Source organism: Ovis canadensis, chromosome 16 (assembly GCF_042477335.2).
Source record: "Ovis canadensis isolate MfBH-ARS-UI-01 breed Bighorn chromosome 16, ARS-UI_OviCan_v2, whole genome shotgun sequence".
NCBI classification, from domain to species: Eukaryota; Metazoa; Chordata; class Mammalia; order Artiodactyla; family Bovidae; genus Ovis; species Ovis canadensis.
The window spans coordinates 17,664,650-17,688,350 of record NC_091260.1 but is presented as its reverse complement, the minus strand read 5'-3'; the positions used below and the strand labels follow the sequence as shown (position 1 = coordinate 17,688,350).

Below are 23,701 nucleotides of genomic sequence, written 5' to 3'. Positions count from 1 at the left end.
CCAGCCCACCTCACTCCACCCCTGGCCCAAGCACCACTGGGCACGGAGGTGTAAGGGGTCCAGTCCCTCTGTGCCCCTCCCTGTCATCTCTACCCTTCACCCCTTGGTGGGCTGCAGCATCTGCTCCCCGCCCCCAGCCCCTACCCCAGACAAGGGCTCCCTGAACCGGTAGCAGAAAGCGCATGCTCACGACCTCTGTTGGGGTGAGGCACATTCCAGGTGGAGGACGCCAGACAGCATGGGGGTCAGTGAGCAGCAGCCACGTAGGGAGAGAGGAAGAGAGGGATTGGGGAGGTATGGGCAGGGGAGGGTAGGTGGAATGTAACAGCGGGCCTTGAAATTCTAGGCTGAGGCGTGAGTCCGATGACATCTATGGAAAGCAATTTTATTTGCTTTTAGAAGAGTACTTGAATACTTCGGATTCCTGCCCAAAGTTGCTGACCTCCATGCTTAATCATTTGATTTAACGGGAACTTACACAGCAGGGAGGCTCGTGGTAAGGGCCTGGGGTGGGAGTGGAAGGAGAGGGATGAGGTTATGTAGGCAAGCTCTCTGGGACCCTGAGCTTGAAATCCTGACAGTTCCAGTTCCAGGGGCAAGTGAGTCCATCTATGGCCTATCAGGCAGATGTCCAGAAAGCATCTTTTTCCAGCCACCTAGTCCTGCCCCCGCCCCTTTCCCCACAGCCACTGCCCTGGGACCCTCAGCCCCTCTGTCCTGGGTCATCATCCAGCACCCCCCACCAGGCCTTGGGCTCCAGGGTCACCTCATCCCACACCCATCTTTGCAAGAGGTGATCTTTCCGAGGCACGAACCTGATCCCATCACTGCTCAGAAGCCTCCAGGCCTCCCGCTGCTCCTCCACGTGGTGGCCATGCTCTCTACCCAGCTTGGGCTCCCAATCCAGACCTCAGAGTGGGCAACCTGGGCTCCTAGGGAGCCATCCAGCTCCTCCTCCTGGCTACGCTACTGGCCACCCCACTCTGGGCCTGCGTGTGAGGATAATGCCCAATTCTTTCAGGGGAATGCCCAAGTTCCAACTTGGTGGGCAAGGGGCCGCTGCCTGTGCAGCCCCCCGCCCCCTCTAGAATGGTGCATCCAAGTCTCTAAGGGAACTATTCCTTCCAGAAAACAGGAGTTCCCATGTCCCCAGGGCTCCAAAATACTCTGAACAGGAGAGGGCAGGATACGGGGGCCTGGTACCAAGTCTAGGCTTTGCCCTCAGACAGGCCTGGGCCTGATTCTCACTCAGACAGCTCACTGACCAACCTCGCTGTGGTTTTAGCCTCCTGGTACCTCAGTTTCCCCAGCTATAAAGTCAGGCTGATGGCAACAGCAGTACTTGGCACCAGGGGTTCTGGGACCATTAAGAGCAGAGCATTGTAAAGTGCTGGCGTCGGTGGCCAGCACACGGTCACCCGCTATAAATCAAAACTGAAAAGTACAATGAGTTGTATTAAGCTGTAAACAATCAATGGAGAGATCCGGTGACCACATTTTTTAAATTATAAATCCTCATCAAGTTAATAGTGGAGAAGAGCCAGAGCCTGGGCAGCCAGAGGCCGGAATGGACTGTGGCAATGCCCACTGAGGATGGGGTGCCATTCCCCTGCGAACACGGAGCCTCTGAGCACCCTGCAGGGTCACTTTCCCATGGATAATTAATGGCCGGGTCAAAGTCCAACCACGCAGACAAACAGGTCTCCCTCTCACCGGGCTGGGTCAGAATAGCCTCTTATGTCACTGAGAACACAGGCCAGTGCTGGAGCGATGCTGATCCACCAGCGGTGACCTCATCTCCTCGGGTTGCAATTTCACGGTGGGGGGTGGGGAGGCCGATCCACTGTGGTCACCAAGCTGCCCCGGAGGGCGAGCCATACCGAAAAGGAAAAGAACTTGACCCACAGTCCCTCCTGGATCAGCAGGGCTTCCTGGGGGCCAGGGGTGGTCAGAGAAGCTTCTGAGAGAGGAAGGACCCCGAGGCACAACTCTTACTCGTCTGGAATGTTCTCTGGAGTCCTCGCCCCGAGGACGCCCTCTGGGCGGCTCCTGCAGCTTGGTCACAAGGCCGCAGAGCGGAGGCATCAGGGTCACCGTGTCATTGTGGACGGAGCCTCTGGCCCCACAGGCCTCTTCTCTCACCCCCCCTCCCCCGCCCTCCCTCTCTCCCCGAGGGGAGCTCACCAGCTCAGAGCCGGACACAAGGCAAGCACCGAATGAACAGCCCCTCATGTTTGGATTCTGCCCCTCACCCCTCATGTTTCTTCCTCGCCAGGCATGTGGTGGGGCCAGAGTGTCCAGAATGCCCCCAGGAGCCAAGAAGAGGATGTCCTGGAAAGGGGAGCGGGCCAGAGTGGCGGGGACACACCGTGCTCCTGGGGAAGGTGTGGGCCCCGCCCCGGTAACCGGGCGAGCTGGCCAGCTTGCACACGGCCGCAGGCTCCTCCTGCCGCAGACACCGGCTCTGACATCCAAACGCACCTGCTGGGTGCTCCCTCAGCGCCCTGCCTCACCATGGGCGACACGGACGATCAGCTGAAGGAACAGCCCCTCAGGACTTCGGCAGAAGGTGAGGGAGGCCCCTTCTTAACTCAAGGGAAAGGACAAAGAGCACTCGTCACACACACTGCTGTTTTCTGTTACACAGAGAAGAAATATGAAATGAATGAAGGCCTGAAGGGATATGGCTCTACTGATGTTGAAGTATATAAGGCACTATATTAAGGTCCTTGTAGGTAAACAGTCTTGTTAAAATCTCACAAAACACCACATACCTTCCTTATCTGCCATCCTGCTTTTTCTTCAGAGCCCTATCACTGGCTGACACCTTCCATTTTTTTTGCCTGTTGACCGTCTGTGTCACTGCCTGCATCTTTGGCTCCTCTTGAGCAGGCAGCCACACAGGAGTGAGTCAGGCAGACCTGACCCCAGACTTCCGGGGTCAGGACCAAGGGTGATCCGCACTGATCTACGGCAGTGCACAGAGGCCACCGCTCCACATTCTACTCTCCCTGTTGGCTCACTCTGCTCCATCCACACCGGCCCTCTATACATACATTGGGTAACTCCTGCCTCAGGGCTTTTCACTTGCCAGCGTCCCTGCCTGGAATACGTACACCCTTGCGCCTGGCACCTGGGACAGGATCAGGGCTCCCTCCTCGTAGCTGCCACATGGGGACCCCTTCTCACCTCGTCTCGAACATGAGTAGTCTGCACAGCAGCCCCCCTCCCAAGGAGTGGGGTGTGCCTGGGAGAGACCACCAGGTGCCTGGCACACAGTAGGTCCTTAGTAACACCAGCAGGTCTCAATTTCTGGCTGTTCTCCCTGCTTCTACCTCCAAATCATGATGGGGTGACCCGTGAAATATCCAGTGGCCCAAATGTGCATACTTGACTAGGAGAGAGTCCATTCTGGGGGGAACAAAGTCCTCTGTCTGACCCTTGCCTGGTCAAGGGGTTGTGTCTTAGGAAGCAGACAAGCCTCCTCAGACCTGGAAGGGTGCCTTGATTCTGGTGTACCCTCCCCTGTTTGGCCAGCAGCACCGGGACCCAGCGAGGGGTGGCACCTTGTCCAAGGTCACAGAGCAGGTAGTAACTGAGCAGAGGCCGTCTGATCCTGGACCTGCCAAGGCCTTGTCCAGTGTTCTTTCTACTGCTCCATGTGGCCCCTGGGGCTTTGGTGCCATCAGGGCTACAAACAGGATCAGAGGAACAAGGAGACAAAGTCTCCCACATCAGAGGAGGACAGAAAGCTATTTTCAGAAGCGAGCTGTGGCGGTGGGGTGGGGGGAGAGGAAGGACCGTGGGCAGGTCCCCCCGCCTCTCTGAGCCTCAGTTTCCTCATCTGTCAAGAGGGGACAACTATGTCCCAGGGCTGTCTGAAGATGAAAGGCAGGGATGGCTGCACAGCTAAGCTTCCCATTTCCTATTGTCTTGTGGCTGACAGGGAGGCACAGGAAACCAAGAAATTCCATGAGTGAAAAGGAGAATTCCAGTGCTGGACAGGGGAGTGGGTGGCCACAGCCCAGCCCCGTGATGACTTACAGGGTCGTAAACATGGAAATGAAGAGGTCTGGAAGCCAGAGGTGAAGGCAGGAAGCTTCTGGGTCTAATTCATCTTGGAGGGGCATCTGATGAGGCCGTGACTGAATAATTCCAGTGGCATTCAATGTTACACAGGCCCCAGAGGATTTACTGGGTTATCTAGACAACAGAGGATTCTAGGAATCCGGGATGCATTCACAATGCATCAATCACTGCCAGGAAGCCCACGCGGACTCCTCACCCAGTGTGGGCTCAGGACAGGGGAGGGGACGTGGTGGAGGGGCTGCCCTCTGATGTCAGAACCTCGCCTCCACTTGGGGAGAAAGCTGCCCTCTTTTTTTCCTCTGAATTCTTCCAGCTCTAACATCAAATGACCCTGTGATGACTCAGAGGGGAAAAAGGCCCACTGGCCAAACACAGAGACAGCAAACAGGAGGAAATGATTTCTGCTCCTCTGCGGACCCAGGAGGCGCCGTCCGGACCCCAGAAGGGAACCAAAGTTTTCTCTTCGGCTTCAAAAAAGTGACGTTAGTTTTCACTCTAGCTTTAAAACCCTTTAGGACACAGAGGAGGAACTGATGCCACAGGCTTTGAAACTGGGAGGCGGAAGGTTCGGAGGTTTCTGTCCTTTGTCAAGCCCCACCCTCTTCTTGTCTGGGGCCCCCGGAACCTCTAGAATGGCCCAGCCCAGGGGGGATACAACTTACATTTCTGTCGTTATGAATCCGGTGAGCTCCGAGAGGAAGAGGAAGAGGATGAAGAGGCAGCAGCAGATGGAGACTGAAAGAAACGACACAGATGCCCAGTTAAGGGGTGGTGGGCACTGGCAGGAGGCCGGCCCCCTGCCCTCAGACAGACCCCGGCCAAAGCCCCTTCCACCTCTCGGCCTGCGCGTGAAGCAGCCCCACTCCACAGAGGGAGACCACCTCCGGCTGATCTGACCCGCCCGTGTGGACAGAGCCCCCGGTTTGGGCAGATCCTCCAAGGCAGAGGCCCCCAACCCTTCCGCCGCCAGTGACCGATTTCACAAAGACAGTTTTTCCATGGAGGGGGATGGGTGGGAGTGGAGAGGTGGGCCAGGCAGTCATGCGAGAGATGGGGAGCGGCAGACGACGCCTCCTTCCTCACCCGCCGCTTCCTTCCTGCTGTGCAGCCTGGTTTCCTACGGGCCAAGGACCAGTGCCAGTCCTCGGAGGGGCCAGCCCAGCTTCTCCCCACAAGAACATTTTAACACAGACGTCAGTCACAAAACGGCAGCTGCAGGTCAATGGCCCACAGATGTGTTCTGTTTGGCTCAATGGATATACACATTAACACTTGGAGGGACTTCCCTGGTGGTTCAGTGGTGAAGAATCCACCCTCCAATGCAGGGGCGCAGGTTCGATCACTGGTCCAGGATCTAAGACCCCACGTGATGTGGCGAAACTAAGCCCAGACACTATAACGGGAGAAAGCCTGTGCGCCCCAATGAAGACCCAGCGCAGCCAAAATAAACACAAAACAAGAGAAGACCTTGGACTCGACATCGAACAATGTGCAGACGTCACACTGAGGCCAGATTTCTGGCTGTTCCAGGACAACTGAGCCCTGCTTCCACGAGGGGGTGGCCTGGGCTCACCAGTTTGCCTCAGGCCTCAGCGTTCCCTCCTGCCACCCAGATTCCAAGGCTGAGGCAGGGCGTCCCCTGCCATCTCTCCCTGCCTGCTGTGGACTCGTCAACGCGCCTGAGTCAACATCAGAGGTGAGAACTGAGGACACCCAGAGCCGTGCTTCCAGAGAAGGCTCTCCGTGGGAGGTCCTACAAGTCTGAAACGCAGAGAGTGCAATGGAGCTCCAAGGTCGTCCCAGGTCACTCATATTTGTCTGGCCTGCCTGGCCCCTGGCAAGGCTGGGATTTGTGACCCTGGAGTCGTTCACTGGGGCAGGACATAACAAGCACCCCTGGGGCTGGCCCTCAACTCTTCTCCAGCCCCATCTCCCGACAGTGCCCCCAACATCTAACTACCCAGCCACCCCGGGCCATGTGCTGGCCCCTAAATGTGAGGATCCTCTGTCTGGAAGGCACCTCCCCATCTTCACTCCTCCTCCTTGGTTACCAGCTCTGCCTGGTGATCTCCTGTTCATCCTCCCAGGCTGAGGCCCAACTCAAACGTCCCTTCTTATGGGAAGCTCCTCCAGGCCTTAGAGGTGGAACTGGTCCCCCTTTCCTCTGTGCTGCCAGCCTCCATCTGAACACCTCCTAAATGTTATTGACTATCTGCAGCCCTGCCTTTCACTAGTTTGATAACCCAGAAGGCAAAAACTCCACAACCCCAGTGTCTAGGCTGGGACTGGGTACATAGAAGGTGATAACAGGCTTTGTGGAAGGCAGGAAGCCAGCCCCCAAAATACAGAACATGGGCTCAGCGCACCTCATCCGGGCATATCACAGAGGCGTGAGCAAGGGCTCCCACAGTGCGCCCTGCTACTGACATGCTGTGTGTCTCCGGGTAAGCTAATCAACCTCTCTCTGCTTGTTTCTTCATCTGCAAAACGGCACTGTAGTAACACCTGCCTTACGGGACTGCTCGAGGGTTTCCACAACACAGACACTGGGCTTGAAACGGTGCCTGACAGGTAATAATGGTGTAAGCATTAGCTCCTTTTAGGATCGTCATCAGGGAGACCCCGGGGGGTTTGCTGCTTCCAGGAAGGTGACTTGGCAAATGGGTCGACCCTCAGTCTCCCACGAAGAAAAAAGTTCTCAGTCAGTCCCACCGACTGATGCAGCTGCATTCTCGACAGCCAGCCCCGGGTGGACTAGGCCATCCTGACAGCTGCTGAAGCCAGGTGTTCGTCAGCAGCAGCTGCAGCATTATTACTGCACCACCTGTCCATGGTAACACGAACGGGCAAAGATGTGTTCGGAGGGAAGAAGGCGGGGAACAAGTGTCTGAGGCGCACCTAACCATGCCCTGTTGTGGGAACGTTCACAGGTACAGGTCATGTCACACGGCCATGTGGCAGAGGGCACAAGCCCTCGTGGAGGGTGTAGACATGAAAACTCAGAGAAGGGAAGGGTCCGACCCCGGAACACACTGGGTGGCAGGCAGGGGGAGGCTGAAACCCGACCGTTCTGGAGCCAACGCCCTGAGAAAAGGACCCTGAGGTCTCAGAGCCGAAGAGAAGGATGGCATAGGGACACCCCAGAGTCCCCACCAAGCCTCCAAACCCACCCCCAGACAGGGGGCACGCTAGAGGGACTCCCCGTTCTTCCCAACTGTGAGAAAAGCTGTATGAGCAGAGTTTAAGGGTTTTACTCTAAATGGTAAGAAAAATCATCAATCTGCATAAAAAGGTATACCATACCAGTCTCCTTCTCACTCCCGACCCAGAGCCCCACGTCCAGAGGCAATGCCCTTACCGTCCTGTGTCCTGCCATGAGCTTACGAGTTTTTCCTCTAAGCAAAGAGCCCGATATCCACAGGCCTTGCTCATGCAGCAACCTACGTCCAGGCAGGAGTCACATCAGTTTATCAGAGTGGCCATGTGGTTTGTTTTCATGGCACAGAAATTAACGCCAAATGTCTTCTCCAGCTGCTGAACAAATCCACTGCAGAAGACCGGCTGGCAATCCAAATTTCCCAGACTCACAGCCTTCCCCTTCTCACCTGCAAATAAGTCACTGCAGCTATGATGCCTCCTGATTTAAAAAAACAAAAATAGCCAGCTGGGCAAACCACCCTTTACCTGCAATCTTGTACCTTTTCTGACTCACGTTTCAGTCACTTTCACCCCTCCCATCCCACCTTCAAGCCCCAGAAGACAATTGGTTGCTATAAGGATGAACAGGCACAGGCTTAGGAGGTGATTTTGAAGGTCAACGCCAACTGAAACGAATCCAAATTTTCTAGCTGCCTTCCTTGCCCCGAGCCTGCAGATGGCCCAGGCGTGGACCCAGCAAGGGGTGAGTGCAGCATTTGAGCGGCAGAGTCGCAGCGCCCAGCAGCCCCGGGGGCGGGTCCACTGTTCCTGCCCTGTTTCCAGACTGGGGGCCAGACAACAGCTCAGCACCGTTGGGACCCCAGGGCCCGGCACAGCGCCTGGCTCAGAGAAGGCCGGAAGTAAGTATCTGAGTCAGTGAGGGAATGAGTGAAAAACGTGAAGACAGGTAGCAAGCATTTCCACCAAAAAAGCCTTCCGATCCTGAAGGGTTTTTCAATCCATGTTTGGGCAAGATGCTCAGGCTCTGACTCCAGACTTCTGAAACTGACTTGGGCACGGGACGGTAGGAATGTGACCCCAGGAGGACGCTCGCTCCTGAGAGGCCTGGTGGAACCAGCAAAGGAGGCGCTGGACCCAAGACCCCAGACCCTGGCAAGTCAAGGGGTTTGTCCAAGGCCACACGCCCGCCTCAGTGGGGGAGGCAAAATTCAAACCTCGACCTCTGAGTCTCCAACACCCTTGCTGCTTCCTTCGGTTATTAATAGCACTAAGGGTGACGTCAGGAAATGGTGTGTTTCTGTGCCTGCCCTCCTGCTCAGCCATGTGCTCTTCAAGGACAACGACCGAAGCCCATTCATCAGTGTGGTCCCAGGACTTGGCACAGGGCCTGGCCCCAGACCTGGTTGATAAATATTTGTTCACTACATGGTCGGTGAGGGCTGGCTTCCCATGCTCACGCCTTTCCTTTTGTGCAAGGGAATCTGCCCTCTTGCACATTGTGCTTGAGCCTGCAAAGCAGACCACGTCCCCGGAGGGTCATTTGGCAGTACCTTCTACATTTTACAATGCACGTGTCCTGTGACCCAGTAATTCCTCTTCTAGGAAGGTTACCTTACAGAAATAACCATACAAGGATACAAAAACATATGGACAAGGCTGTCTGTAATAGCAATAAGCTGGGATCAGAACGCCCACCCTCAGGAGGCTGTTACGTAAACTGTGGGGCGGCTGGATGATGGAACACAACACAGCTGGAAAGAGGCGCGTGGTGGCCATCTACATGCTGGTCTGAAAGGGGTGCAGGACATCAGCTGGAGAAGGGCAGGGAGGCATGGTGTGCCCAGCACACTCCGCCTGGAAAGAGCAGGTAAAATGATGACGCAGGTATTTCACAGCCTGAATATGGTTTTTCCTTTTTAATTCTAGGACACAGACCTGATTGTTAAACATATTTGACAAGGGAGAGGACGGCAGAGCCTGCTAAGAAATGGTCTGAGCTCTTGGTTGGTTGTAGGAAGAAGACAGGAAACCTCATTGGAATTTTGTGACCAAGGTTCATAAATTAATTGAATGGACAGATGAACAAGCCCCTTTCTTCATGTCCCCTGAATGCCTGTTCCTTGGGGATCAAGGCACAAAGGGCCACAGCGCCTGCAGTCACCGATCCCCAGGGGCCGCGGGCTCCAGGACAGTAGTGAGAAGAGGCGTGTGGTCCGAGCTCAGAGGGTTTGGCATGTGTTCTACGCTTGACAGGTATGATCACATTTAATCCCCAGATCAGAAAACTGAGGCTCAGAGAGGTGCACCGACTTTCCCAAGGTCACCCAGCTGCTAAACGGGAGACTGAGCCCAGCTCTGCCAGACCTGAAGCCTGCTGCCAGGCTGCTCTGTCCTCTTCTCCAGGCACATGGAGGTCTAGGCTCCAGAAGGCACCTAGAGCTTGGATGACCGAAGCTGGAGGGAGGGAGAGCTCGGCAGGGCTGGCCGGGCTGCAGGGAGTCCCCAGGGTCATCCACAACCAGACAGCAGCCTGCTCTGGCAGGCAGCAGTGGACACTTGTACAAGTGCCCTGCTCCAGGGCCCTGCTCAGGGGGCTGGCCATGGGAAGGGTCCCTCTCCCACACCAAGTGCTGGAGAGGCGAGGGTGGGTTCAGGGAGGCCCACCTCTTGCAGGCTGTGAAACTTCAGACAAGTCGCTTCACTTCTCTGAGTCCATTTTCTCAGTGGGAAAATGTGGGTAGAGCATTCCTGCTTTGCAAGGCGCTTTTGGTTTGTTTTTATTTAAAATAAATTTTATCGCGGAATAATAACAGAACACAAAAATAGCACAGACAGTTCCCATACACTCTTCAGTCAGCTTCCTCTTTGTTAACACCTTATATAACGCTGGTATATTGGTCAAATTGAAGAAATTAACATTGTACAACTGCTGACTAAGCTACAGATTTGTTAGATCACTAATTTCCACACTGGTGCCCATTTTCTGTTCCAGGGCCAGGCCTGGGATCCCATTTCGCTATTTGTCATCGTGTCCTTAGTCTCAAATCTGTATGGTTCCTCAAGTCTTTCCTTGGTTTGCCAAGACCTTGCCACTTTTGGAGGGTGCTGGCCAGGTGTCCTGCAGAGTCCCCCAGGCTGGGTTGCGGGAGGGGTCTGCTGCTTTCCCATGACTGCACCAGCTTGTGCTTTGGGGGGGAAGATCCCACTGAGGTGAGGTGCTCTTCCCATCACACCCCACGGTGGGGGCTGGGTGGACGACATCCACGTGACCTCTCCCTCACTGGCTGATGCTACCGTTCGTCACTCAGTCAGGGGGCCGCCTCTGGATGTCTCTGCCATAGTCACTATTTCCTTTCCCTTCTGTCCTCTTTAATAGCGAGTCACTAGCCCGCACTCCAGGAGAGGAGCGTTGATTTGTACCTCCCGGAAGGGGGTATGTTCATATATATCATTTAGAATTCCTCTATGAGGAAGATCCATCCTTTCTCCCCCACTTATTTAGATCACTCCAGACTCAAGGACCGTTTTCTTAGTTCTTTGGCAATAGGCCAACAGTGTAGTTATTTTTATTTCCTTTATTTATGGCTATGCTGGGTCTTCATTGCTGCACGCGGGCTTTCTCGTTGCAGGGAGTGGAGGCTATTCTCTAGGCGCAGTGCAGAGGCTTCTCAGTGTGGTGCCTTCTCTTTAGCTTTGGCACACGGGCTCCGTAGCTGAGGTGCGTGGGCTTGGGTGCTCCGTAGCATGCGGAGTTATCCCAGACCAGGCGTCGAGCCATGTCCCCTGCGTTGCCAGGCAGATCCTTAACCACAGGATCAGCAGGGAAGTCCACACCATTATGTACTGTGTTACTCAAACTGCCCCAGGTTGGGCTTTGCCCTCTTTCAGGTTGGCTCCTGGGCCTGGTGACATGCCCCCACCCTTTTCTTCCCCCTCTGTGCAGTTTTTTCACTTTTCTGCACAAGGAGTCCAGGTTTATTTTGTACACTTCTTGCCCCAGCCCTGCTATCAGCCATTTCTCCCGGGAGCCTGGATCCAAGACTGGCAGTCAGAAGCCGAAATCTGTGAGAGATGGTTACTTTTTTAAAGGGATAGAAACATCCTTACATCAAAAACTCACATAGTCCGAAAGGTGTGGAGAGAAAAGTCGGCTGTCCTCCAACCCCCAGGCCCCAGTTCCCCTCCCAGGGGCAGCCACCCATGATGATTTCTGGTGTCTCCTTCCAGAAACAGGTGATGCTATGCTTTGTGGGGTTACAGCAAGGACATGGCTGGGCTGAAGGACTGACTAGACACAGGGCCCGGCAGGATGCCCGTCCTTTCTTCCCTCTGCCTGTCTCCCCATCTCCCTCCCCAGCCCAGCGTTTCTGCAGGAGGTGAGTGGGCACTGGTATGGAGGGTGGCGCGAGGGCGCGCGGGGGGCTACTCACTGATGGCGCCGGTGTACGTTGGCTGTGTGAGGTCCTTGGGCACCTTCCTGTAGATGTCAAACCTGCGGAGAGCAGAGGGGACGGAGTGAGGCGGGCGCAGGGCACAGGTGCCAGGCAGTGGGGGGAACAGCGCTGGCTCTTCCCAGAACCTTCCCAGAACCAGCTCCTCCAAGAGGCCTGAAGGACCCCTCTCAGCCCCCACACCTCCCTAGTCACAACTTATCAGCCCGAGGCAGACGGCCAGGACCCCTCAGATGCCTATGGCTCTTGGCTGGTCTTGCCCCCATCAGAGTGTGTCCTTAGGTGTTGTCCCAGCTGCACCCCCAGCCTCTCGCCCGGGCCTGGGGCACAGCACGTCCTCAGCAAGCGTCGGGGGGAGTGAACTGAGCCGGGGGAGTGCTGACGCCGAGGGAACAGGGGAATGTAGTCCTTCCTGAGTCCTCTGACGGCTGCCTTCTGGCCTGGCGTCACCTCCCCGCCCCCTCTTCCCCTTCCTGCCTCCACCTCCTCCCGTTCCCACTCCCCTCTTCCTGGGCTCCTGCGGGCTCCTTGTGGCAGAGTCTCCTGAACTCCAAGGCAGGAGGTTAACAGAAAATCCTGTCCAGGCCGACATCAGCTCGTGACAGCGCTGGCTCCCGCGACTGGGGGTCTCTGCCCAGAGGCAGAGCACGTGCCTTTCCTTCACAGGGATCCCACCAGAGCAGACGGGAGCTGGGGGGGTCAAAGTGGGGACTCTAGAGTCAGGCAGACATGGCCAGTTGTTTTTAAGAGTTCAGGCCCTAGAATCAGAGGTGCCCTGGTTTCAAATCTTGCTTGGTCTTCTTCCTTGCTGTGTGATGTCAAGCAAATGATGTCAGCTCTCTGAGCCTCAGTTTCCTTTTCTGTAAAAATGGGGCTGCGACCACGAGACCATGCTCAGCTACCCTGCTCAGCTACCCTGCTCAGTTACCGAGAGGCACTGACATGCACCACTCCCAGCAGAGAGGCTGGCTGCTCCATCCCCCAGGGCCGAAGGGCTCCTGGTGGTTTCTCCCTGGGCGATTGGGAAACAAGCTTAGTGCCCTGGCAATCCCAGTGCAGTGACTTAGAAATCTTGCCCAAGACCGCATACTTGCCTCCTGGGCACTCACTCTAATTACACGTGAAAGGTGCTTGGTTTCCCAAGACCTAGAGGGAGAAAACATTCCTGTGGCCTGCAGAGCTAAAAGGTATCACTTTCTCCCCTACCTGCTCAGCCACCAGTCACCAGTGCTTGGGCCCCAGAGGGCACTCAAAGTGGGGCTGCTATGGTCAGGAGGGAGGGGGGCCTCACGTGACTCAATTATCACCTCCCTAATTCTGAAAATGCTGCCCCTTTTACTTGTGGGAGGCAGGTTAGAGGGGAGAGCGCAGGTACTGGGGAGTGAGCCTGCCAGGGCTCAAATGTGACTGTGACCTTGGGTGCCTCACCAAACCTCTCTGTGCCTTAGTTTCCTTGTCTGCAAAATGAGGACAATAGTAACCATCTCACAGCATAGAGATTAGGACCAAATGACTTGGTGCATAATACGAAGCATTTAGAGCATGCCTGGAACCTAAAAGTGCTCTATGAGTATTTGCTATGACTATGATGAATGCTTCTTTGACACTCACTTACGAATACCTACTGTGCACTACCCCTCCTTCACGTACTAGGGACATGGAGATAAAACTGGCCCTTGGCTCTGCGCACCTACAGTTAAGCAGCAGAGACAAAGGAGGACACAAAAGGAGAACACAGTGGTGCTTCATCACAGGGTGAAGGAGCCCACAGAGGGCACCCAGGGCGACCTTGAAGCTTCCTGCAAGAAGTGACGTCTGAACACAGCAGGAGGATGGGAGAAAAGGGCAGGTGCTGGTCCAGGCAGTGATCACAGCGAGAGCAGAGGCCAAGGAGAGGACAGGCTCTAGTGTGCTGCAGAGGCAGGAGGGCCCTAGAAGCCAGCTTCCTGGTCCAGTTAATGCCAGGGCACAGTCAGAAACGGGCCTCATGGTATAAATGATATATGAGGCACCATTTCAAAACTGGAAGTTTTGGAGAAGGAAATGGCAACCCACTCCAGTATTCTTGCCTGGCAAAGTCCATGGACAGAGGAGCCAGGCGGGCTGCAGTCCCTGGGGCTGCATGAGTGAGCATGAGGGGGGAGGGAGGTGGGTTGGTTGCAATAAACTGGTAGAACTGAAAAAAAAAAAGAAACAACAGAACTGGGAGTTTTATGGGAAGTCAGAGGCCACTCAGAGTGAGGAGGTGGAGGTGGTCTAGAGCAGACTGTCAGAACCAGAGAGGGATGAGAGAGAGAGACGGGAGATCGTCACATACGGGGGAGCTGATCAAGTTTATACATACAGTAAGGACAACGGGGGCCAGGCGCCTCACTGTTGGAGAAGGGACATAACATAGGAGAAAAACGTAGAATAAACCCTGCGGTGTCACAGTGGAAATGAAGGTATTGCTGTGAATGCATGGTTTTCAGCAGACACAAACAGAGAGAGATTCATGCACAAATACACATCACATATGTATTTTTTCCTACTCATTCTGTAGAGAGGGTACAGGAACAATGACAAGTGACAGGCAGATGGCAATGAGCACATCGAGCCCTCAAGCCCTGGTTTCTAAATACCATTCTTTACCAGAAGGAACCAGCTCCTTGGAGAAATAGCTGATTTGGATAAGGAAAATGCAAGATGAACTTGGGAGTATCTTCTTATGCCAGAAAGCAAGAAAGAATGATGAGATGCAATAAAAGGACAAGAAGCCAGCTTAGGCAAAAACCACTACAAAATTGTAAAGTAATTAGCCTCCAATTAAAATAAATAAATACATAAATAAAAAGAAGCCAGCTTAAAGGGGCTCCCACTGGCCAAAGGGGCAATGTTAGAAGTAAAATGCTACAACCCATTAGATAAAATGAAGCCACAGATCTACATAGATGTAAAGAAATAAGTAAACCAAAAGTCTGATGAGGAACAAGATACTCACATACCTTCTAAGTACCTCCCCCACAAAATCTTTATTAATCATCGAGGGGAAAAGAGTAACTTGACAGAGGAGAAACTCAGCAGACATCATCTTAATCAAGTGACCAAAATGAGTGTCACCAGTAGGCAGACAGGCCATGTGCCTCCTGACATGACGCACTGGGGAGGTCACCCCATTCCACCCGTGGGGAGCTTGCTCAAAACGCACAGCTGCAGACGAATCACAAGAAGACATTAAACAAATCCAAACTCAGGGTCATGATGCACCATGACTGGTCAGCAGCATCTGTCTCAAGTATCAAGGATGCGGAGGCAAGTGAAGCGTAAGGAGCAGCCAGAGGCAGAGACCAGAGAGACATGACAACTAAATCCCACGGAACGTCCTGGGTCAGAAAAAGGACGTCAGCGGGACAACCGATGGCACTTGAATAGGAACTGCAGATTAGTTAACAGGATGGTAGAGTGTGCTTTCCCTGGTTTTGAAAATGGTTTGGTTATATAAGATGTTAACATTTAAGGAAGCCTGGGTAAAGGGTATATGGGAAGTCTTGGTATTATTTTTGCAATTTTTTTTTTTGCAAGTCTGCAATTATTTCAAAATGAAAAGCTAAAAAAAAACATTTAATGAAAAAGACATTTAAAGCTTAAGGGGGAGATTCCGTGTAAAACTCCCACTCAGTCCGCTTCTTTGTATATGGTTGGTCACGCTGGCTTAAACAAACGTTGGCCAAGTGTGCCGAATGTCAGGTAGAGCCCATCTTTGTCGGGGGAGGGAGGGGAGACAAAGGCTGAGTGAACAAAGGTCGGAGAGGAGAGGTGAGGCTTGCATCAACTACAGAAGGCAGCGGCAGTCACACACGAGAGGTGCTTTAGAGAGAGTGAACAACACAGAACCAAGAGCACCGGCTTCTCCCGCTGGCCGGGCTCCCATAGACACTTGTATTTAGTTCTCAATAACTCTGAGATATTGACATCCCATTTTTCCAGGAAGAAAACTGAGGCTCAGCCAAAGGCAACTTGCTTAAAGGCAGCAAGCTAACGATTAGCAGAGCTGGAACACAAACCCAAGTCTGGGTTCACAGGCCACTGTCCTTCCACTGCCTGTGCTTGTGGGACTCAGTTTACAGCCCATTTATTGGTCACCTTAAACTCTCAAGTTTTCACTTATTTGCTTTTCTAAAGACGCTGTCCCAGAACACGTGGCAATCTCCTGGAAGACAGGGAACAGTTCAAAATACATTCCTTTGCTCAACTAAGTACCTAGGGCTTCCCGGGTAGCTCAGCTGGTAAAGAATCTGCCTGCAATGCAGGAGACCCCGATTTGATTCCTGGGTTGGGAAGATCCACTGGAGAAGGGATAGGCTACCCACTCCAGTATTCTTGGACTTCCCTGGTGCCTCAGCTGGTAAAGAATCCAGCTGCAATGCGGGAGACCTGGGTTCAATCCCTGGGTTGGGAAGATCCCCTGGAAAAGAGAACAGCTACCCACTCCAGTATTCTGGCCTGGAGAATTCTATACAGTCCATGGGGTTGCAAAGAGTCAGACACAAACTGAGTGAATGTCACTAAATCTGGAACAGCAGTGCTCTAGCTGGTAGAAAATGAGAGCGGTCAGTAGATGTGGCCCCTGCCCTGGTGAAACTGTCAGTCTAACGACGCTGTTGGCTCCCTGAGAAGGGTCAACTAAATAGAATGTTCTTTGACAATGATTCCATTCCCACACCACAAATCCCAGGCTGGGGAGTGGTGGCAGGGTAAAGAGAGAGAGCTGAAAAAGACTCTGGGTTCAGAGCTGACCACAAGCCAAGTGAGTCAGCAGTGAATGGCACTAAGAAAACAGGCCCCTGGGAGGCTGGTGAGAGCCCAGGCATGTGACAGATGAGGAAGTGAGCCGTCCTCTCCGGCTCCCATTAGTCAGTCCCTCTCTGGGGCATGCGGTGATGTGCTTAGCTGCGGCCACCCACTGTTAAGAGAATGGAGAGTAAAGAGTAAAGAAAAATGGGCAGAGGGGAAGGGACGCTTCGTGCCCACTTCACACGGGCTGGGCTCGTGCTGGGCCCTGGACTGGCATGTTCTCATCTAACTCCCCCAGCCCACGTGTGAGCTGGGGATTGTCAGTCCATTTTACAGATGAGAGTCAGAGGCCGCTGACTTGGCCAAGCTCTCACATCTATAAAGTGTCCCGGCATGGATCTGAATCCAGGCCTAATTTACATTGTTGCTGCTTTTCCCAATGATGTGGGGATAACTAGGACCATTTGGGTAGAAAATATTTCTTAGCAAGAAAGATTAAAGAACTAGAATTGCTTAATCTTAAATAGAGAAAGCCCAAGGATGGATTCTTGATGTTCATCAAAAAAACAAAAAACAAAAAAGCTCTTTCCCTGCCCCTGCTCTCCCCCCAGACTGTGAGTTTCTCCAGGAAAAAAACCAGGGCTTCCTTGCTGCTCAGTTCTGCCCAATGCAGGCCCTTGGGGAACTGACCTGAACGAATGAGTCAATGGATGAGTCTACACAAAGATAAGGTCCACTGGCTGGCCTTCCAAATAAGATTAAGATGAAATGGATGGTGGGGATATGTCCTCAGGGGTTCCTTGGACTGTATTTGGAAATTTTCACTTATAAATCAGGCAAAATGGGCTTAAATGAAAGCAAGAATATAATCAACTGAACTTAAGAAAGACTAAGCTTAGGTGCCAGGAGAATGGGAGCAGTGCCTGGAGCCAGGTAGACTAGACATCTGTCACCTGCTGGGACAGGACCCAAACACAGGAACCCTATGGCTTCACCACGTTCTGCTGTGGGGTCTAGAGGGTATGCTGAGATCACTGTGTCCAACCCGTTCATTTCACAGGAGAGAAAGCAGAAGCTCCAAGGAGTGACTTGCCCAATGTAAAGTATAATTAAACTCAGAGTATTTAAAACAAAAACAAGCTAATAAAAAACTCGTGAAATCCTTGTTATCTCATGCTCTTGAAATGTCACATGCTGGTGACTTTCAACCAGGTGCAATTTTGGCCCCCCAGGGGACATTTAGCAACGTCTGGAGATATTTTTGGTTGTCACCCTGGGGAGTGGGTGGTACCCAGCGGGTAGAGCTCAGGGTTGCTAATGCATCCTTCAGCCCTACAATGCACAGGGGGCCCCACAGCAAAGGGTGTGCATGTGTGAGTGCTTAGTCGCTTCAGTCATGTCTGACTCTCTGCGACCCCACGGACTGGAGCCCGCCAGGCTCCTCTCTCCATGAGATTCTCCAGACAAGAGTACTGGAGTGGGCTGCCATGCCCTCCTCCAGGGGATCTTCTCAACCCAGGGATTGAACCCATGTCTCTTACGTCTCCTGCAATGGCAGGTGGGTTGTTTATCCCTAGCGCCACCTGGGAAGCCCACAACAAAGGATACAGTCCCCCAGTGTCCATGGTGCTGAAGCTGAGAAACCCTTTTGTAGGCAAAGCAACAGGCAGTGGGAAGCTCATTTCCCACCGGGCCTGGGTTCTCTCCACAGAGACGCCTCCAGTTGCCTCTGCTCCGGCTGGGTGATGTCACGGCCAGGGCCTTGATCACCTCCATGGAGATCAGGAATCTGGACTAAGTAGTCTCTCCCTGTCCTTTTTCACCCTGTGTCTGAGAAAGCACACTTGGAGAGAACCAGACAAAGGAAACCACAGGGAAAAAATAAAGTCCACCTGGATTTGTGACTCCTTATAAAGGTGCAGTAAGAGTAAGTGGAAAAAAAAAGCGGGGGGGAAGAGTAAGTGGAGAAGACTCTTAAGAATCCTGTGGACGCCAAAATCCAACCAGTCCATCCTAAAGGAAATCAGTCCTGATTCACTGGAAGAACTGTTGCTGAAGCTGAAGCTCCAATCCTTTGGCCACCTGATGCAAAGAGCTAACTCACTGGAAAGGACCCTGGTGCTGGGCAGGAGGAGAAGGGGGCAGCAGAGGATGAGATGGTTAGATAGCATCACTGACTCAATGGACATGAATTTAAGCAAACTCCAGGAGATGGTGGGGGATGGAGGAGCCTGGCGTGCCACAGCCCATGGGGTTACAAGGAGCTGGACACAACTCAGCAACTGAACAACAGCAACGAAGTACAAGTATCACTGAATCAAAAAGAAAGAAAAAAGTTGTTGGATCCATGCCTCCAACTTCATTACACTTTAGGATCAGACAAATTCCTTAGAATGAAACACACATCAACATCAGAACTAGAAGCTGATGAGGACATAGGATTTACTTAACAGGAAATTCACTGTGCAGGCCACCTCCAGCCTACAGAGTGAGGGACGGCTGTATAACCTCACCCAAAATAAACAGGCATCAGTCTTCTCCCGCTCCCAAGCAAGGAAACAGCCGCTGGAAATCTCTGACTAATGGATTTCTTCTGTAATTTCTTTTCATAGCAGAATGCCTCAGCTCCTGCTATTTTAACTTTTGCTGCTTGGGACCTGACTTCTCCCCTGTTCCTGAAGACAAATCTCAGAGCGCCCTGTGGTTCGCCATGTGTGGGCGGTCACCAGGCAGGCGCTCGTGATGTCACTGTTTCCATGGCCTAATGAAACTAGACGCCACTTAGGAGCAAGTCATTGGAAGTGGTGGGTCACTTGTCCCAAAAATAGGCAGCAAGGCTTTTAGTGGGTTCTTTGGCTGCTCACCCTTGCCCACCAGCTCATCAGAGCCCTCAGTGAGGCTCAGGGAGCTGGGTGAAAACTGCTTATTGGTTCACTTAGTCATCTCCTCCACCTTACTGAGAACCACTGGCATGTGCGTGCCACACGTGTGTGCTGAAGGGCATACAGAGGTGCGTGGACACGCCAGAGCTGAGCACGGTTGGGACAGAACCACGCGAGCATTAGCTCTAATGACATCTAGGATCATTCTCACCACTCTGCCTGCCAGTCCGCAGATCCTGTCCTTGACATTCAAACTATATACCACTCTGAGCTCACACACCACACCTCCCTCTGGCAAAAGGAAGAGGAAAAAGTCTGCCTCTCCAGCCCCACTGGAGGAGCTTAGAGGGGGGATAACAATAGCAAGAACCGTCACACCGACACTGCTGCCATCCCCATTGTGACGATCACTGTGCACCTGGCCTTGGCCTGTGCCTGTATTAGCTCACGTCCTTTGCACAGCCCTGGTCAGTGGACACCAGCATTCTTCCCATTCTCCTGGCCCCGGATTCCGGGCCAGGATTCAAACTGCTGCAGCCTGGCTCCAGGACCTCGGCTCTGTCCACTGCAACCTGTGCCTGCCTGCAACAGGGTGGCAGGCCGGGAACCGGAGGGGTAGAGGCCTGTGCCTGCGGGGTGGCTGGGTGATGATGCTCTGTGTATGAGGTACTAAAACACACACATCCACAGCCCACCCACTGTGGCTCTCTCCCTCAATCTCAGTGCCCACATGGAGGTTACCTATCTGCAGGGTGGCGTCCTAGAGCCAACTGCCTCCACCTGTGACGTCTCCTGTCTCAGAATATCCTCTCTGACCACCGAGCCCTAGCCAAGGAGAAAGAGGAATAAGTCTGACTGCTGAGCTTCCAGAAGGCACCTCTCAAGGCGCCAACCCCCCCAACCCCGTCTTCCTGGGGCTCTGTGGGCATATGCACTCTTGGCACAGCTCCGAGATGGCTGCAGGGTCTTCTGCTCCTGCTGAGCTGGGACGGTCAGATTTGTTCTTTTTTTTTTTTTTTTTTTTGCTATCTAAGTGGTTTTATTTTATTTTATTTTTAGTTTTTTATTTTTTAAATTTTAATATCTTTAATTCTTACATGCGTTCCCCAGATTTGTTCTTGAATCTCCCGTGGGTTGTGCAGGGCTCGGCCCATTAATGGCATTCAGTAAACTCCAGGGGAAAATATAAAATGACGTAGGCACAGGGTTGTTCACCGTTACACCGTCTGTCATAGCAAACAACTGGAGACCATTCAAATGTCCATCCAGTGGGACGAGTTCATAAACTACAAACCATCCATAAAGCGGAGGCTGGTGATAAAAATAAATCGACATCCTTGCTTATTATCTTTGAAAAGGAACAATAGGAGCTGTAACCAAAAGCTAACAAAAAATGGTTACTTCTATTATTCTTAGGAGATACATAAAATATATTAAATATTTGGGATAAATACAGCAAAAGTAGTGCAAGACCCACATACTGAACACAATGAAACACTGCTGAGAAAATCGAAGACGTGAGCAGAGTAATACATGACTGCGTCAACGGGTCAGAAGACTCAGTACTGTTAAGATGGCATTTCCCCCCAAATTGATATGGAATCAACTCAATTCCGAGAAAAACATTCCAGCAGGCACTTTTGTAGAATCTGGCAAAATGATTCTAAGATTCACACAGAAATGCACAGGTCTTACAATAACCAAAACAACTATGAAAAAGAACGAAGTTGACTCCGACTTCCAGACTTACTATAAACTATAAACATGGGAGAAAATCTCAGCACTCTTAGGTTAGGTGAAGACTTTAGGTAAAAACACCAAAAACATGCTCTATGAAAGAAAAAACATATAGATAAGGCCTCATCAAGATGAAAAACCTCCACTCTTCAAAAGGCATTGTTAAAGGAATGAAAAGATACGCTATGGACTAGGAAAAACGTGTGAATCACATATCTGTGAAAGGATTTATATTCAATATAAAGAACTCAAAACACAGGAATAAGAAAACAACCCATTAAAACTATGGGCAAAAATTTGAACATTTAAACAGGCATTTCATCAGAGATTTACTGATGGTGAATAACAAATGAAATGATGCTAATATATCAAAGACACTGGGGAAATGCAAATTAAAACCACAGAGATACCACCCTATACCTATTAGAATGGCTGAAACGGTAAAGACTGGTCGCACCAAGTGTTGGTGAGGATATGGAGCACCTGGAACTCTCAGACACTGCTGGTGAAATGCACAGTACAACCATTAGGGAACAGAGTTTGGCAGTTTCTGAAAATGTTAAATATATACTTACCATCTGATCCAGCCATCCCACTCCTAAATGCCTGGGTAAATTCCAGGCATTTACCCAAGAGAAACAAAAGTATATTCCCAAAGACACGTATATGAATATTCATAGAAGCTTAATTTGTAATAGTCACAAACTGGAAACAGCCCAAATTATCTATCAACAGGCAAATGGATAGACGGAACAGCCACACAATGGAATATTATCAGCAGTAAAAAGGTATGACATCGACACAGACGACAGTACGGACGATTCCCAAAACAGCTATGCTGAATGGAAGCAACTGTGGTACGATTCCATCTCATGGGTGTACACGTATATCAGTTTTCTCAAGCTGTACGCTTCATGCAAGTGAAGTTTACTGTATGTCAATTACACCTCAATAAAACTGCTATTAATAGAAAAAACTTTTCCATCATAGCCATGACCGAAACCCATCAAATACACTAAGCAATCTATGAGTTCATAAAAATACTTCAAAAAACACACAAACAAAAAGCCTCTTTAGATACCTTTGAAGATGCAAGTCATTATTCTGAAAACTGGTAAATAACGGGAAAGCATTTATTCTGGGTTTTTTTTGTTTGGTGTACACAATGTATTTCTAGGAGACCAAATAGCTGATGAGGAAAAGCCCTATTTTATAGAATAAACTGAAAGAATAATGTGGAAGAACTGATAGAAGTGGAAAGCCATCACTGTGCTTCCTCTGATGAGATGTTGGATTCAGGCATTTATTACCTAAATTTCACAACAGACAGATCAGCTACCATTACCTGAACCCAGTGACCGATCTTAGTATTTAAAAAAAAAAAAAAAGAAAGAAAACCCATTATTCTGTACCTCTCTCTCAGTGTGATGTGGTACATTCTCAACGGCTCACCTAGAATAACCTCACATTTCACCTTCCATCTGATCCTTACCCCGCAGCAGCCTGCCCCCCTCACCCACTCTCTCTACCTGCCATTGCTAAAATCACCCAAGAGCCACGACGGGCCAGACGCCATTGGCTCCGCTCAGTACTGCCTCTGCACCAGTCCAGCTGATGGTCCTTGCCCTCTCGGATCTCGCCCTTCTCTCAGCAGCCTGAAGCACCACGGCATCTTCAGCATCTTCTCTGTCTGTTCCTTTTCCTTCTCCTGCCCGATATCCAGGTACATCCCAAGCATCTGTGTTCAGGTCCCTTCTCTTTTAATTCCCACCCTCAACTTATGACTTAATTTACTGTGCCGAGTTCAAGGGAGACAGGAGAAAGGCAACAAGACAGAGTGGCACTATCCTTGTGGTGCTCCCACGGTAACGCCCAAGGAGCTACCCCGTTCCCAGAGGCATCACACCTGCCTCTTACACTCAGTGTGGAGCAAAACAGAACAGAAATCAACAGCTCCTCACACAAAACCTGCTCTTATGATCTGAAAACAACAGACGTCCCCTTAGGGACCCTGGAATCCGAACGTGCACATCCGCAGGTAACTACAATGAAACACGGGAAGGATGTGTTTCAAGATGTCTAACGTCTTGTGTTAGATACAAGGATCTCTGATTCTTTCCAAAGAATCAGAAAAGAACACAGCCTGTGTGTTCCTGGGTTCCCAAACGTCTGAGAAGTGCTAAGATGTGCTGTTCTGGGCCACCACGGTGAGCAAGAAAGTCAAGTCAGCTGATGAGGAAGACGGCCATCCAGGCAATTCTCAGAGTGTTTTAGATGGTCTATCAGCAGAAAGATGGAGGCCTCACTGTGCTAGGCAATGCCCTTACCCGTTTCCTGGACCCAGGCTCATCGGGGAGGATTACACTCACGCACAGCAAGGAGCGGGCACTGGTCTTGTAATTTATGTTCAGCTTCATTAGCTCTAAGTCCTAACGCAGTGGTGTTCCTTGAACAGTCAGGCAAGTGAGCTTTCATCTCAGACCCTTTGCCCTTGCGTTCCCGTATCTGGGATGTTTTCCCCTCAGATCTCTTCCTGTCTTGCTCGTTCACTTCTTTTAGGTATATATCCAAATGTCACCTCCTCAAAGACCTGTCCCGGCGACCAAATAA

The 23,701-nt window shown here is 51.7% G+C and overlaps 1 protein-coding gene across 1 annotated transcript in view; it reads right to left on the bottom strand.

The window, feature by feature from the left end:
• ERGIC1 (endoplasmic reticulum-golgi intermediate compartment 1) overlaps nt 1-23,701 on the bottom strand; it is a 116,403-nt gene that overhangs the window by 51,136 nt on the left and 41,566 nt on the right. The window contains exons 2-3 of the mRNA XM_069555797.1: nt 11,679-11,740; nt 4,752-4,824 (exon numbers count right to left, since the gene is read on the bottom strand). Of these exons, the coding sequence (XP_069411898.1) occupies nt 4,752-4,824; nt 11,679-11,740 (135 nt within the window). The remainder of the gene's footprint in view (nt 1-4,751; nt 4,825-11,678; nt 11,741-23,701) is intronic.